The sequence below is a fragment of the Pholcus phalangioides genome, unplaced genomic scaffold, assembly GCF_987345545.1.
Source record: "Pholcus phalangioides strain wild (caught in Gottingen) unplaced genomic scaffold, Ppha-v1.0 ptg000004l_1, whole genome shotgun sequence".
Taxonomy (NCBI): Eukaryota; Metazoa; Arthropoda; class Arachnida; order Araneae; family Pholcidae; genus Pholcus; species Pholcus phalangioides.
The window spans coordinates 47,874,532-47,891,405 of NW_028301597.1; the positions used below are offsets into that span (position 1 = coordinate 47,874,532).

Consider the following 16,874-nt stretch of genomic DNA (forward strand, 5'->3'; position numbering starts at 1 on the left):
GGAATAAATTAAAAAAAAACCAGTTAATAGTAACCTGATTAAATTAATAAAAAAAAAACTATTTTGTTAGATTTTTCTGCAAGCAAAATGTACAAAACATTTAAGTTGAACACCACCATTCTCAAAGGAGGCAGAACTGTTCTCAATGGGCATTTTGACTAATTATTCACAATAGTAATTAATTTGTGCTTCCAACGATAAATCGTGCGCGATAAATGTGCCCTACAACGATAAATCATTCAATCATAACACTTCACTCATAGTTAGAGAAACTAGTGGCAGATGGCAGCACTACACATAACAAGCATTACAGAGAAACAACAAAACTTCACGTCAGGTTTCACTACACGTACACGCACATTCCCGCATGTACCGATTCGTTGGGGGGTTCCGCGGGTAGGGGGAGTGTGTGTGGGTGGGATGCATGTGCGGTGTAGTAGTAGTAGGTAGGGCCTCCAAAAAATGGCTCGGGGATCCATGATGTTCTTAAGTCAGCCACCTCGTTGGGCAATTTGCCTGTTGTGGCGTTGTATTTGTATTTGTAGATTAAGATATATTTTTGTTGCATGTCTAAAAAAAAATCATGATTTGATGCGTCTTATTGTGGACAATTTTAGAGTATTAGAATCTTCCAAACTGATAATCAGTGCGATTGTCGAAACACTTTTTAAAATAAAAAAAAAAGTTCTATTAATTTTACTAACAAAATAAAGAGAAAATCATTCTTGAAGCCGTATGTAAAACAAAATCCATGGCACCAAAACCTATCCACTATGCTTCAGATATTTTGGATCCTAAATTTTCTCTGGTGGAATTTAAGTAAAGGTAAGCATGGATCAAAATCCATTCACGCTTTGGCACCTATAGAAGGTATGCCATTAGAGGGAATCCTTACAGAACTACCTGAATATTAAGAAAAATAGGACTCTACAGACAGCATTAGTGCTGTCACACAATGGAAAGGAAAGTGCATTGAAATGAGTTTTAGATCAGTATTACATTCTAAAAGTTTCAGAAACGTTCTTTTATAAAACTTCACAAATGCAACCAATAAGCGGATTAGTTACATTCGAGCAAATGTAACCCATAGGCTTGTTTTTTTTTTTTTTCAAGTTTTGTAAAAGATTTTTTATCCGACTTTTACAGTGTAATCTTGGCTTGACAAAAAGTTATAGATATGCAACGACAGCAAGAATTTGTGGTACCTCATACATAAAGAGCAGAAATAAATTTATTGTCATAATAGAAAGAAGTGGAAAATTATAAAGTCTGAGTATTATTATAGTAATAATGTACAAACTTTATAATAATTAACTTAACAATATTAATCCAATAAAGCAAGAAAATAAAACCAACATGGGTCAATTGAACAACTTACAAAGAAATAAAGACATGAGTGATATAAAATTTGAGTGTGTTCATTGAAGAAAAAACCACTTCTGTATCTTCTTGGAATGCTATCTCTCTCTCTCTCTCTCTCTCTCTCTCTATATATATATATATATATATATATATATATATATATATACACACACACACACATATATATATTTATTTATTTATTTATATCATTTTTAAAAAAATTTTATAATCTTTAAAGGTTTCCAAAATCTTCATAATAAAAACTTTTGAAACCTGCCATCACGGCTGAGAGAATATTTTCGAAATAAAAGTTGTCATTACGAGGTGATTATGCCAAAAATTGTTTTAAGTGTTTCAGGCAATGAAAAGGGAATTATAATTCATAACATGGATAATTTTTAGAAGATAATTTTATCTAGATAGAAAATACAGTAAAACCTCCTATAACGGCCACCTCTGAACAATGGTAATCTCCAAAGAACGGCCACATTTTTTGAAACCAAATGCGTCCTACAGACTTAACATTACAAGAAACCTCCGAACAACGATTTCAAACAACACCCATTTTTGACATGAAGTCAGGGAAAATATGTATATTGGATGAGAAAAAATAATTTTTAAGCCAATTTGATTTTCAAAGGGAGTTTTCCCACTCCCCGAACTTTATGGGGGTGGAAAAAGATTATGTATGCTTTCTTTCCCTGAGTACAAATTCTAGATGGGTATATTAAAGACAGTGGAGAGGGGAAAAAAACTTGAAGAGATCATATAAGGGACAACAGAAGACCTGTTGTAGGCACTCTAATCACTAGAGGGATATGCGAGTTATCTGATTACTAGAAACCCTTTGTTTATTCAGCACTCCGTACTCCAAGAGATGGTACCGTCTAAAAAATGGTGCTCGCAAATAGAAACAGAAATGTCCAGGGTATTAGTTTTTTGAGAGGGATGTGTACATTTTTTTTTAAACAAAAATGTGACAGCGCCTATGTCTTTAGCTATCAGGAACACCCTGGAAAAAAGGTCTATTGAAAGCCCAGAGTGAACAAAGAACTATTTGGGGTTGCTGGTACATCGCCTTGGTTCATATCAGTTGTTGTGCTCTACCTGAATACTACTACTACTATACCACACATGTACCTCGTCCATATTCCTCTGCGGAACCTCTAACGAATTGGTACATGCGGGAATGTGCGTGTACGTGTAGTGAAACCTGATGTGAAGTTTGTTTCTGTGTAATGCTTGTTATGTGTAGTGCTGCCATCTGCCAACAGTTTTTCTAATTATGAGTAAAGTGTAATGATTGAATAATTAATCATTACACTTCACTCATAAAGAACCTGAACACTGCAAGCCTGAATTTTAATTCAAGTCGTAATAGTGCTGTAGATTGATTAATCAATGATACGAATTTGATAATGTATTATAATAATTGATTAATATATTCATATACATATATTAAAATATATATGTATATGAATATATTTTAATGATACGAATTTGATAATGTATTATAATAATTGATTAATCAATCTACAGCACTATTACGACTTGAATTAAAATTCAGGCTCGCAGTGTTCAGTGTATAATAATCAATTATATAACTACCATAATCAGTTACAGAATGGATTGACATTTCACATGTTCACATGCTGTATATACCTAAATTGTAAATTTTAGTGGTTCTTTTTTCCAGAAATAGAACTACCCTCTCCCAATAACAGCCATATTTTCACGGTCCATTAGTGACCGTTGTTGGAAGATTTTATTGTATAGGCAAAATTAGTAATTTTTTTAAAAATTATTTAAAAGAAAGAATATTTTTAAGATTATTCATCAATTTTTACATCCAGGAGGAGAATATTATTGCCTCACATCTCTTAAGTTTAACATAAGCGTAAATTTCAAAATGAAAATAACTTTGTGCGATTATGAATAGAAAACATCTTCTCTTTTGAAATAGGACTGAAACCAAATTTTTCCTTACTCTTTCGGTATATTCTTTGATACAATTCATATCCCATAAATTTATCTACATTAATATAACCTAGGCCTACATTTGAAATGCTAATAAACATGCTACTGAACCATTTTTTTGTAAAAGATGAGAGAACAGTTTATGATTTCAAAAAATAAAATAAAAAAGAATGATATTAAGAACCGATAGTTCACCTGCTCACATGTTCACCATATTCTTCAGACAAATAGGTTGCTAGAAAACTCCTGAATTGCCAATGTCCTTCTTCAACGCCATATTGGAATAATTGGGCATCACCCTCCAATTCCTTGCGCTTGAAAATTAGATAATAACAGGAAAAGCAATAATCAGTATATTTTTTATATCATTGTCATTCAACACAATATAAAAGTGAAAAGTTTTTTAAAAAATAATCATTGCTATTTAAAACTATTTGGATACTCTTTGCTCATTATTTAATGCAGGTCAATCACATAAAATTACTATTGCTGTAAATAATGTTTTGCTAGTTGTTTACAGAATAGTTCATAATACTACTACTATTTAATTTGATGAATATCAATAAAAATAATATTTTAAAAAGTTATTAAATAAATACAAAATGTGAGATTCACCATACGATGACTAGTAGCAGCTTCTATCAAAGGAGGAAGCATACGGAGAAGCTCTGTACCAGGACCACCAGCACTTAGGTAAACTGCGTCTGTGTTATAATAACCGCATCGTTCAAACTGACTAAAAAACCGAGAACTTTCAGGGCAGGAAGATGACTGGCTGTTTTCCATCTGGGTACAAGATTGAAAAAAACATGTATTAGAATTTAAAAAACTGGAACTCACATATTAAGCATATAAAAAGCATGAAAAGATTATTACAAATTATTTTATAAAACCTGGCTATGCTAAACATATTAATCTCTCAAAGGCTCTTTTCTAAAAAAAAATCTAATTTTTTTGCCAGAAACAACCAACTTAAAGAAATTTTTGATGCAAGCTGCTTTGAATCATAAAACAAGAAAAGGCTCCACTTCAAATTATTCAAACTTATGAAACATAATTACAATTAGGGAGAGTATACGGGTCATTCCCACACAACTGACCTGAATTATGTCCCCCAGCGCACTTTACATAGAATATATTTCTCATCGCGTTCTATTTATATTCCTGTCTCTGACATGTTGCAACTCTATAATTTTTTCATCAATTAATTTTCAGAATTTCCTCAAACAAATTTTCATTTATTAAGAAAATGTCCTTTTCCTGGCTGTCTGCAGCCCATTTTTCAATTATTACGATAACTTCTATCTTAAAACAAAAATATATTAATGTTTTCAATAATATATATTTTTAAGATCAGTGTACTTTAATATTTTACCATTTTTATAATTTCAAATATTTTTATCAATAGTTTACAGCCAAATGAGTTTTTCCCAGCTTTTTTTCACCATTTGTGACATTTGGAAAACATTTTTTCATGTCCTACAACACCAGTTGCCAGTTGAAATTTTGTGTTGAAAAGCTTAAAAAAAAAAAAGAATGTAGCCATCACACTTGAACTTCCTTTTAAATCAATTACAATTGCAAATTAATTCAGAAATTAGGTTTATTCAGGAAAAAAGAGGTTTTTATTAAATGTCCTTCTCCTGGCTACTTTTTTTGTGAGAAATAGAGGCTTGAAATTGAAAAGCATTTTCACTTTATCACGTTTCAGTTTAGTGACTGCTGTTATTTCTAAAGGCACACATTTTCAACATGCTTTGTTTTTTATTAGTGTTGCAAAACATGTAAAAATGTCTTTTTCCTGTCATTAGGTAACCAGAAGGAAGATCTGATCATAAGTTAGGAGGGATGGAAATGAAAAAAATTCAAATTTCTTGATTGCAACATCAAGCTACAGTAATTTTTCATCTGAAGACTTTTGCTACAGCACAAGAGGCACTCTCAAAGCAAACAAAAACAAATTATAAATCCGATCTCCATAACATTGACGGAAAAAAAGAGCGAGAAATAGAAATGCAATTGACAAAACAATTGTTCAGAGTATCAGAGTTTGTCCAAAATGAGAAGATGCGCTACCAAAATAGATGAAACATGTTGTGAGTGTCAAGCATAAATACCATGTGCTGAAACAAACAAAATGCTGCATCAAATTTGCCTATCTCTTAACATGATTAAACTTCAATTAATTTTTTTCACCATGAATTTTAAACAAACTTTGCTGCTGACTATATTTTATTCATCAGCAGGTGAAGAAGTATCCCTAATTTTTTTTTTGAACTTTTTGTTTTACATTTATTTTTGATAATTTTTTTTTGTTCATTTTCGAACACACCCATGCATGTCCTCACATACAGCAAATATCTAAGACAGCAAGCAAAAATAATTTCGGAAATAATTGTAATTTTTTACATTACTTAACACAGTGGAAATGGCTTCAGATAATGTTTGATCAGACGTCCAGACACATTACCATAAGCAACCTCAAACTCTCAGAAAATGGACTATTGTCACTAGCAGGGCTTGACAAATCACAAGCAATTAAAAAGTTTGTACTGTTAGTGGCAACATAGGGCTCAAAGTGTGCTGTTGGGTTAGCTGAATTTATATCAGTGGAGCTTGTTAAATGCAGTTTATGAACTGAGTAGAATGTGGAGCTTCTTACATACAGATCTAAGACAGAGCAGATCAGCAGCAGCAGTTGATTTAATAACACTTCAAATGTTACTAAACACTTGTCAAGCGATCAAATATCTTTTGGACATTGGTGATGAGCCCCTAATGGTGATCATATTTAACTGTATTCAACCCATGTTGAATAAATGCACAAGTTGGATCTGTGAGACCTGGCCTATCTTTGAATATAATTTATTCAGTTCATTGGGTCTGAGCACTCCTGGGTTAACCTACAAATAAACTTCAAGAGTTGCCCTATTTAAGAAATTGAAATTTATAACTAATGATGGGTGGTTCTCATTATAAGCTAAGCCAGGTCTCTTCAACCTATGACCCTCTGAGATTTTTGCTGTGGCCCACTGCCCATCTTTAGAAAATATCTACTTTACATAGAAAAACAATTAAATTCCAAAAAAAAACCCTTTAAAGAGCCTCTGGGCCACTGAAATCTGTACTGCTGTCTTTAGAACTGTGAGGCACTTTCCAAATTCAATAATAATATTGTGCAATTGATACATCAAAAGAGCCATCGTAACGAATTCGGGGGACCCTGGAGCAAAACAGTTTTTGAGAGGACTGTTTTGTCATATAGGTCCAAATTCCGCATCCAAAAGGTATACATAATTTACAGAAATGCTTTTCTATGGAACTATGGAACTATTAAAAGAGGTTGACAACAAGGTGCAAAATTTATCCAATGAAATAACCCATTTGCGTAATGAAAACTTGCAATTAAAGAATGAAAATATTCAACTGCATAGAGACATATTTGAACTAAAAGAATCACTTTCAGATATAGAATATAGGAGTAAAGCAAATAACATCGAAATAAATGGTATTCCTGAGGAGAAAAATGAAAACATAATTGAAATGTTGAACAACATAAAGGATGTGCTCAACATCACCCAAGATACCAAAATTGAGAAAACACATAGGGTACCATCATTCACAAAGGGGAAACCTAATCCAATTATTGTCAGATTCAAGGAGGAATCATCAAAGACGACTTGGATTGATGCTGTTAAAAAGCACCCATCCTTAGATACTGATATCATCAATAAGAATTTTACTCCTCAGAGAATTTACATCAACGAACATTTGACTCGACACATCAAGCAACTGTTTTATGCTGTAAGGAAATTCAAGTATGAACAAAACTACCAGTTTGCCTGGACTAAAAATGGGAAGGTGTTTTTAAGACAGACGGAGACATCCACGGTATTAAGGATAAGAAGCACCAAAGAATTGGAAAAAATACTTGTAAACAATGTTTGACTTGGAAACTGAAAACTATATAGAATTGAACAACGATAGAGTGCCTGTCTTGAATTCGCCTAATTCTATAAAAGAGTTTCTAAATACCGATGAAACAGCTTGTAATACGACACTGAAATATATTGTCTGTAATGTGAGGAGTATGAGGAAAAACTTTGATAATTTTATGGTATTTTTAAAATATACTAATGAAGATTTTGATGTGATATGTCTAACTGAAATCTGGATTAAGGAATGTGAAGTGAATATGTACACAATCCCAGGTTATTATAGTTTTTATAATTGTCGTGAATATAATAAATCAGGAGGGGTTTACATATACATTAGAGAAGGTATAAAAGTCAATTCAATCTCTAGTCACTTTCAGACAGCAGAAATTTTGACATTAAAAATTTGTGATTTCAATATTATATTTTCACTATTTTATAGATCTCATAATTATACCATTGAACAATTTAATAATGAACTTAGAATATATTTGAACAAATTTAAAAACTCGGATATGGTAATTATGGGTGACATGAATGTGAACCTATTCAATGATAATGACATAAATATTAATGACTATTTGAATTTATTCTGTTTAAATGGTTTTTCTTCATTTGAAAAATGTGTTACAAGAATCGGATTTACTGATTCAACTGATGTTGACCATGTGTTTTACCGTTCGCTAAAAAAAAATTTTCAGTGTAAAATGGGCGTATATGATGCGGGAATCGCTGATCATCATCTACTAATTGGTTACATAAGAAAATGTTCACCATATAATAGCGATAACAATTCAAATTATATAGAAAAAACTTGGATAAATTATGAATTATTTGAACGATTTATTAGGGGTGTTGATTTCACGCGGGTGTTTGATGAAATCGATACAAATCAGTCTTATATACGTTTTATTGACATCCTTAGATTGAATTCAAGCTTATTTATAAAAAAAAAATATGTTAAAGATAGAAATAGGGCAAAGCTTAATGAATGGATTACGGATGACCTAATTAAAATGATAAATATTAAGGAAAAACTATATATGAAGCATCGTAAAAATCCATTCAGACATGATTATGAAATCAAATATAAACAATATAATACTAATTTAAAGAAAGCAATCAAAAAACAGAAAGATAATTATTTTAGGGAAAAGTTTATCAATTTGGGATCAAATAAAAGAAGTCAGTGGAAATTTATAAACCATTTTGTAAACAACAAAAAAATTAGGAAATTACCCAATTGTGATGATCAAAATAAACTAGCTAACGATTTTAATGATAACTTTATAAATCGAGTAAGGGACACTGAAGTAAACAATCAAACAAATGACTTTGTAAACAACGAAAGTTCTCAACTCAATTCAATTGTTCTTCACGAAATTGACTTGCCACAAACTGAAAGCTTGGTTAACTCAATTAATATTAATAAGCCGGCAGGAAGTGATGGTCTGACACCAAGAATGATTAAAATTATCTATCGTCACCACCCATCACTAATAACCCATCTGATTAATAAATTTCTGTTCAGTTCTCTAGGTACTGGAATATTTTATAATGAACTAAAAAAGTCGATTGTTACGCCTATATACAAGAAAGGTAATAAAGATGACATGAACAATTACAGACCAATTTCGATTTTACCTATTATGTCAAAATTATTAGAGAAATGGGTAAAACGACAACTTAATAGTTATTTACACGCCATTGCCTACTACTCACATCATCAATTTGGTTTCAGGGAAAAAAGGAATACTGAAATGGCTATGATTAGATTAATGGATTATATACAAAATAAAATTAATAATAACAAAAAAGTAGCAGCTGTATTTATAGATATCAGTAAAGCGTTTGATACAGTAAACTGGGATATCTTATTGGAAAAACTAAAAAATATTGGAGTAAGAGGGCTTCCGCTCGATTGGTTCAGATCTTTTATAACAAATAGGAAACAGACAGTTAAAGTAGGCAATGCGATAAGTCAGGTAAAGGCAATAGATACAGGCGTACCTCAGGGATCGGTTCTTGGCCCAATACTTTTTTCTATTTACATTAATGAAATTCATAATATCAATATTTCCGGTCAACTTGTTTCATTCGCAGATGATACAGTTCTAGTTTCCTCCGCTGAAACAACTGAAGAACTGATAAAAAATTTGGAAAAAGACATCCATGCAATAAATAAAAGAATTCGAAACCTTCGACTTAGGCTAAATGCTAGCAAAACTAAATGGGTTCTTTTTAATTTAACTAACTTAAGCACACAGACAGATTTAATGAAATTTCATGAATGTAACGACTTTCTTTCAAATACTATATGTAACTGTTCATACATTGAAAGAGTACAGCATTATAAATATCTTGGAATCATTATTTCATCTAACCTAAAATGGAAAGATCATACTGATCAAGCTGTTAATAAATTACGAGCAATCACAGCAATGACGTATAAATTAAAGGCTATCATCTCACACCAAAGTTTGAAAGAAGTATTTTTTGCATGGGTGTTCCCACATATTTTATATGGACTACAAGTTTGGGGGGGAACATATAAAAATTCAATCCATACTATTGATAACCTTTATGACTGTTTGCGACGTGACATTATACAAACTAACAGTTCTTCACAAAATAAAGTATCATTGATCCAATTTAATATACGGCAACTTTATCTGTATAAAGTTTTAGTATACATCTATAAGAATCCTGATTGGTATCCCAGAGTGAATATGCAAAGAAGAACTATGAGATCACAATATTTATATCAAATACCATTACCTAAAAAAACAATTTTCAAAAAATCAATATGTTTTCTTGCTCCAAGAATATGTAGAGAATTTGATGATATTATTAGACAACAGCAATCATTTTATATGTTTAAAAAGACTATAAAGGATCGTATACTGGAAATAGCAGATATGGAGCGGTTCGTTTCGTTCGATAGTTAATGAAATTGCAAATGATATAAGGAGTAAAATTTGTTTATATTTTTGTTGTGTAAGAAAATATATCTGTATTTCGACATATCAGACTATAGTTTAACATTTTAAGGTAATATAGTTGGTGTGACTTGAATGCAGCAATTGTAGTAAAATATATCTATGTATGTTGCCAGAAATTCTTTATGTAATGTATCAATACGACCCATGGAAGGTTTCTTATATCCCTTTGGGTCGAAAAGTGTTTGTTTAATTTTTTTTTTTTGTCTGTTTTGTCCATTGTGCTGTTTGTTCAATTAAAAAAAAAAAAAATACTTTAATGAAAAAATAATTTCACAATTGATGAAAATTTATAATTAATGAAAAAACAGCTACAGAATTACTGAAAGAAGTAATTGTATAGATTATAACTACAGATAGAAATAATTTCAGAATTATTTTTGGAACAATGTCAGAATTAGTTTTGAAAAAATTTCGAAATTGTCAAGAGTAATTTCAGAATTATTAAAAGTAATAATTCACGAAAAAATTAAGAATTTTCGGAAGAAATGATTTCTCATAATTGAAACAAGTTTACAATAAACGAAATAAATATATTTTCAGAATTATCTGGACAAATTTCAGATTTAATAAAAGAAATAATTGATTTATTAATTATTTAATTTTATTTTATTAATTGAATTAAATTTTAACGTAATTAATAAAGGAAGTTATTGAAAAATGAACCCTGTTTATTAACCATGGTATGACTTGGTGGCCCATGGCCAAAGTTCAATTTGGCCAAAAATGTCTGTAACGTTGAAAACTCCTGAGCTAAGCCATTATTTTCGACACCATCAGCCTAAACACTCTGTATCAATACAATCAAAGCAAAGATTTAAAAAAAAATTTAAAGTTTAATAATCTGAATCAGCTGGTGCTAATTATTGTAATTGTTTTGACAGATATAGCTTGAGCTGGTTATTGCTTTTTGGAAAAGTTCCACAAAACAAAGCTGAGTTTTAATAGGTCGCCAAGTCAGAATTGTTTTGGGGGATTGGGGGGGGGGGTGTCAAAGGAAGACCAACCTTCATCAGTGTAAAAGAAGAGTCCATTCGACAAAGGGGACAGCTATCTCCATCATGTTGGGGGGCAGTGCAGATAACTGAGTGTTTGGTGGTGAGTTATTCACCCACAATGTCTCATTTGCATTATCGCTCCTCTCAGGATCAATCAATAAGATGCCAATCAACAAGATCCCAATGACAATACCAAATGATAACAATTTCCTTCAATATTGAAATTAACTGGAAAAACCATGGGGGGACCATAGGTTTACTCAAGTTATTTCAGTGAGGGAAAAACAGAACTAAAGCTTAGACATGCCATGAACATCTGGGCCTAATTTCCGCAGGGTTCCAAAATCACAAATTAATCAAACATCTTTATATATAGCCCTAGTCATGATATTTGCGCCCCCCCCCCCCATACATCCCCAAGCTGAGGCCCATAGCCAGTGATCTTAAAGAATAAATTTACACAGCAAAACACAAGAAAAAAAATGGACTTTTTTTGCAGGTTCTCTGTCAGGCACCAGTGAAGGTCTCAGCCTAGGGGCTCTACTTCAGGATGTGGTTGGCCATGCTGCCCATTCCCAATACCAAATGATCACAATTTCTTTTTATATTGAAATTAACTGAAGAAACCCATAGATTTCTTCGTTGTTTCAGTGAGGAAAAACAGAACTGGAGCTTTCATGTACTAAACATCTGGACCTAATTTTCAAAGGGGGATAAACACCCCCCCCCCCCATATTTAAAGAATTGCCAAATAACTAAACATCTTTGGCCCTGGTCATGAGATCACTTATTATGCCCTTCAACCTGTGCAGGCAGTGATCTTCACGGGTCCCTGAGAATAAATTTATAGAGCAAAGCACAAGGGGCAAAAAAATGGAATCCACCCTGGGTATAAGCCATGTCAGCTCCCCACTTCCTCCCATCTGGGGGGTTAAGTCGATTTGCCCAGGGACTCCTCTCAAGTCAACCGGAGGGGGGGGGGCAGCCATTTTACTTGGCGCTTACATGATTCTCCATGTTGGAAAAAAATTGATCGAGTTTCAAAAGTTTTTTTCACAAAGTCACAAAGAGAGCTTATTCGGCAAAGGTTTTTCCAAAACATAGTAAATTTATTATTATTTTTAAAAGTACTCAGATCGCCCCCCCCCCACCCCCAATACCCTAGAGCCGGGGGGGGGGCCCATAGGTAGTCATCTTCACGGGGTCCCTTAGTTTCAACAAAGAGCAAAGCACAAGAAAAAAAAAAGGATTCATCCCAGCCCCACAACTGGGGGGTATGTCGATTTCCCTAGGACCCCCTATTAAGCCAACCATAGGGGGGCTCAGATAAACATACAGCCATTTTACTTGGCTCTTACATGATTCTCCATGTTGATAAAAAAAATCGATTCAGCTTTACATTTTCTTTTTTAACAAAGAGAGGTTTTATTCAGCTAGATTTTTCTTAAATTTTTTAAATACGCTAATTAATAATATGGTAATGGTTTTGTGACCTTATCACAACAACAACATACCTTGGCAGGCAAAGCGCAGAGCGAGAGAGAGAGGTGAGGCGACACGAGATCCGTCTTTTAATAAATTATAGCCTAGTCACAGGTAATTATTTAATAATTTAAAAAAAAATTATAACTAGATAATTAGTTACTATCCTAATATATGGGACTTGTCTTTGAAAGCGAATACATTGTGATCATTTCTCAGAAACATTCTCTCAACGGCGACGTCTACTGCGGCAGCGAGACAAACGTTAAAATAATAATAATAATAATAATTTCCTCTCCCTCTCCTATCGGTCACAGGCAACAAACAACATAAATATAACGGGTACGATTGTTTTTAAAGGGAAAAAACGACAGCAGCACCGTCGCCCCGCCCATTACACATGACGTCAGTCGTCACCGTCTTCTGGTAGCCTGCTTGACGAATCAAGTAAGACGTCTTAAAGATGGGATTTATTCATTCTACAAAACGTTTTTTCATTGATCAAAACCATAGAATCAGAAGCGTCTGACTCTGCCGTGACCATAATTTCATCCATAAAAATACGAGATACAGTCGAATCCCGTTATAACGAACTCCAAGAGACCGGAGAAATCACTTCGTTACGATGAAATTTCGTTATAAAGAAATTCCAGGTTTTTGTATTGTTTCAATTTGAACTTATCTGGTGGATTAGAAAAGTGCTCGTTAAAACGAGATTTTCGTTATAACGGTATTCGTTAAACCGGGATTCGACTGTATTACAACTAAATGTTCACAAACAGTTGCCGGATGTGGGGGAAATGAAAGCGACCACCAGAGGCGGAAGCGGGTGGAAGAGAGGGCTAACGGGCTACAACCATAGGGCGGCAAGTTCAAAAAGCGGCAAATCTGAGGAAAAAATGATCAAGAAAATTAGTAGAATTGGAGAAGGGCTGTAAAATTCATATTGCCCATAAGGGTAAAACCATAAATTCGGCACTGCCTAGGGCAGTGTTTCTTAACCGCCGGGCCGCGGTTCGGTAGCGGGCCCTGAAATCAGTCAAACCGGGCCGCGAGCGATTTATCGTTTAATTTTCTCCATTTATTTCCCATTAGTCGTATTTATATGACCCTGTCTTCCACTGGAAAAACCACCTGTCTCACCTGGCAGCGGTTTTCCAAAGGTTGAGAACCACTGGCCTATAGTGGTTCCTCCTTTTTTTTCTTCCCGCACTTCCAGAGCAATGCGACTTAGGAAGCCCCCCCCCCCCCCTGCATAGTACGTTTTTTTATCTGTTAGAAAATTCAGGATTTTTTCTGTAATTCATTACATTAATTACCCAATAAATAATTTCTAAGAATCATTTCACTTATTGTTTAATGCCTTTTCTGCTATGGCTAATAATATTTAATTTCGGTTTTATTTTCTTTTTAAATTAATTCAAAAACGAAACTAAAAAAAATTACTATTTTTTACTTTTTTTTGACATTTGGATAAAAAGATTCACATCGAATAGTTTTTCACGTATTGATTCCAGCCGCAACAACATTATAAATTCATGTTTGTTTGACACTTGACTGATTTTTTTGACGTTTTTCATGAGTTATTTGTGTTCACGAAGTAGTATCAAATCTAAGCACAACATGCTACTAACACGAGGTACTAATGTAAACACACAAACCACGAAATAATTTAGGTAAATAATGATTCGTATGACACATTTCTGTTAGCAGAAGTCAGGAGATGAGGCGTCAAAATACTGGAACGACCTATAGTTTTCTAGGCATTGAAAAATTTAATTTTTATCATTCTTTTAATTTCCCTGAATAATCAGTCAACATATTGTAATTTTTTTTTCCATCTCGCACCCCCAAAAATTCTCTCCCGCACCCCTGGTTGGGAACCACTGGCTTGGAGAGTGAGGAACTATAGATCAGCCAATGACAAAACGAGTGACCTAGAGAGAGTTTGCAAGCACGTGAGTGACCAAAAGAGTCACCTAGGGAGAGTTTGCAAGCATGTGAGTGACCAGAAGAGTCACCTACAGAGTGAAATCAGTGAGTGAACAAAAGAGAGACGGTGACGGATTAATGCAATTTTGTGGGGGGTGGGTAGGAAGATGAAGATGCAAAAACGAACCGGAAGGGGGGGGGGTATGGGATTCTCTCAGAGAATATTTTATTTTTTCTTTGTTCTGGGGAGTCGGGAGTCACCCGTTCCACCGCGCTCCCCCTCCCTTTTTATCCGTCAGTGCTTAGAGAGTGAGTAGTACTATGAGCGGGGTCTCAACTAGATATTTTGCCAGCCGGGGCAAGCACGCATTTTGGTGCCCCTTTGTAATGTAGAAGGAGCAGTCAAATGGTGAATATGGCAGCACTCCCCCCCCCCGTTTAGTGCCTTGGGCACCATACCCACCTGCCCCCCCCCCCCAGTTGTGGCCCTGTCTGTGGATAACCAAAATAGTGATTTAGAGTGTGGAAGTGTGTGGCTGGCCAAAAGAGTGATCAAGATAGTATATAAGCATGTGAATGACGAAAATAGTGATCGCAAGAATGTGACTAACCTAGAGACGTTGAGACCAAAAGAGTGTGCAAGTATGTGAAACGACCAAATTCTAAAGGACGTGTAAGCATAAGAGTAAACATTTTCTAAAGCGTATGAGAGCATGGGAGTGACCTGGAGACAAGGCCGTCTTAAAAGCATCATAGGCCCCCCCGGGAGAAGTGATTTTTCTAATTCCCCCTCCCCCCTGCAGGGTGCTAAGCCGGCAGCAAATTTGAGAAATGAGTGGTCACGAAAATTAGACAAGAATGGGTCAAAGACGGCACAATTTGTAACCCCCATTAGCTGCAATAATAAATCTGCCTCTGACTGTCGCCCACCAGTGACAGACTATGCTTTATGCATTACTAGTGGGACGTAATTGCTATGCGAAAAAGCCCACCGTAAAAAGTCATAGGCCGTGATAGACTTGAAAGTCTGGGGAGGGGGGCACGATGTGATGATGATGCCAATTCATATATACTCATATACATTAGATCAGTCTATAGTCACTACAATAGGGGCCCTATCCAGTCGCCTTAGATCAGTCGACTCCACGTCTGACGCTAGGGGTAGCTCCGCCCATGGAAAAAGTGTGAAAAACCTGAAAGAGATGACATGCAACATAATAATGTTGGAAGCATCAAACTTTGAAGAAATTAAAATAGATCATATTTAATGATCGATTCAATAATCTTTAGTTAACTTCGGTTTGCTTTGAATGTGCCTCAAGAGAAATCGAGTGGCCAGGGCCGTAGTGTGCCTTTTCGGGGCAGACTTTTCATTGGGGCCCTTCTTGAAAGAGTTATTATTATGTAAAATAAGTGTAAATTTTTTGGGTCCCCTTATTCGGCTCGGGGGCCCCCGGCTTAGTTACGGCCCTGCCATTAACATTGTTTATTGCCTCGCTTTAAAGTTCTCGATTTTGTGATATACGGTATTCACATTAACGAGGTTTGACTTTTATTAATTACAATCAAATGATGGATGGTCTTGGCTTTTTTTTCGATGATTAAAACGTAAAGTAAGTTTATAAACAAATAGTGAATCAAAAAATACGCGTAAAACCTACCTTGAAATCGTCGAATTTCGAAATGATGTGCCTCCGTTTCTTTCTAGAGCTCGATGAATTGCGACCTTGACCTCCGATTTTCCAGTGATTAGTGAAAATTACGAGTGAAGTTCGATTCCTTCCAGATAAGAAATGGGAGGATAATAGAGACTGTGGAAAGAACTACTGACCTTTGCTTTTTCACGCAGTGATAAGACCAATTTCTCTTCCCTTATGACTCTTTATTCAGCCCGTTAAGACATAAAACCGGTGGTGTGTTTTCAGTTCACGAAAACACACCATGCGTAAATCAAGATAATCTTTTCTACATTGCTTCTATACTTCCTCTGAGGCAAAATCAGCTGCAGTTTATGTGGAAGGGTGGGGGGGGGGGAAAGCTATGTATATTTCTGCACCCCCCAATAACAGCAGCCCTAAGGGGTGGGCACAAGGCCGTAGCGTACTTTCCCGGGGCCCCTTAAAAATAAAAAAAATTATGCATAATAAGTGCGCATTTCTTGTGAAGCCCCCCATTCGGCTCGAGACCCC

At 34.6% G+C, this 16,874-nt stretch overlaps 2 protein-coding genes across 3 annotated transcripts in view; one reads left to right on the forward strand and one right to left on the reverse strand.

Annotated features, from left to right (window-relative positions):
• LOC149087747 (uncharacterized) overlaps positions 1-16,433 on the reverse strand; it is a 34,560-nt gene extending 18,127 nt beyond the window's left edge. The window contains exons 1-3 of one of the 2 annotated variants that reach the window (XM_089231640.1): positions 16,347-16,433; positions 3,955-4,125; positions 3,535-3,653 (exon numbers count right to left, since the gene is read on the reverse strand). In XM_089231640.1, the coding sequence (XP_089087766.1) occupies positions 3,535-3,653; positions 3,955-4,125 (290 nt within the window). In that variant the 5' untranslated portion in view covers positions 16,347-16,433. Of the gene's footprint in view, positions 1-3,534; positions 3,654-3,954; positions 4,126-12,785; positions 13,152-16,346 lie in introns of those variants that run through there. The other variant, XM_089231639.1, reaches the window with a different exon arrangement.
• On the forward strand, positions 6,646-7,287 carry LOC149087748 (uncharacterized). The gene has a single exon (XM_089231968.1). The coding sequence runs from the start codon at positions 6,646-6,648 to the stop codon at positions 7,285-7,287; it is 642 nt and encodes a 213-aa protein (XP_089088094.1).
• Positions 16,434-16,874: the final 441 nt, after the last annotated feature.

Bases quoted from the DNA above. Each gene is read 5' to 3' on its own strand.
- LOC149087748 (XM_089231968.1), top strand. From the start codon at position 6,646: ATGCTTTTCTATGGAACTATGGAACTATTAAAAGAGGTTGACAACAAG.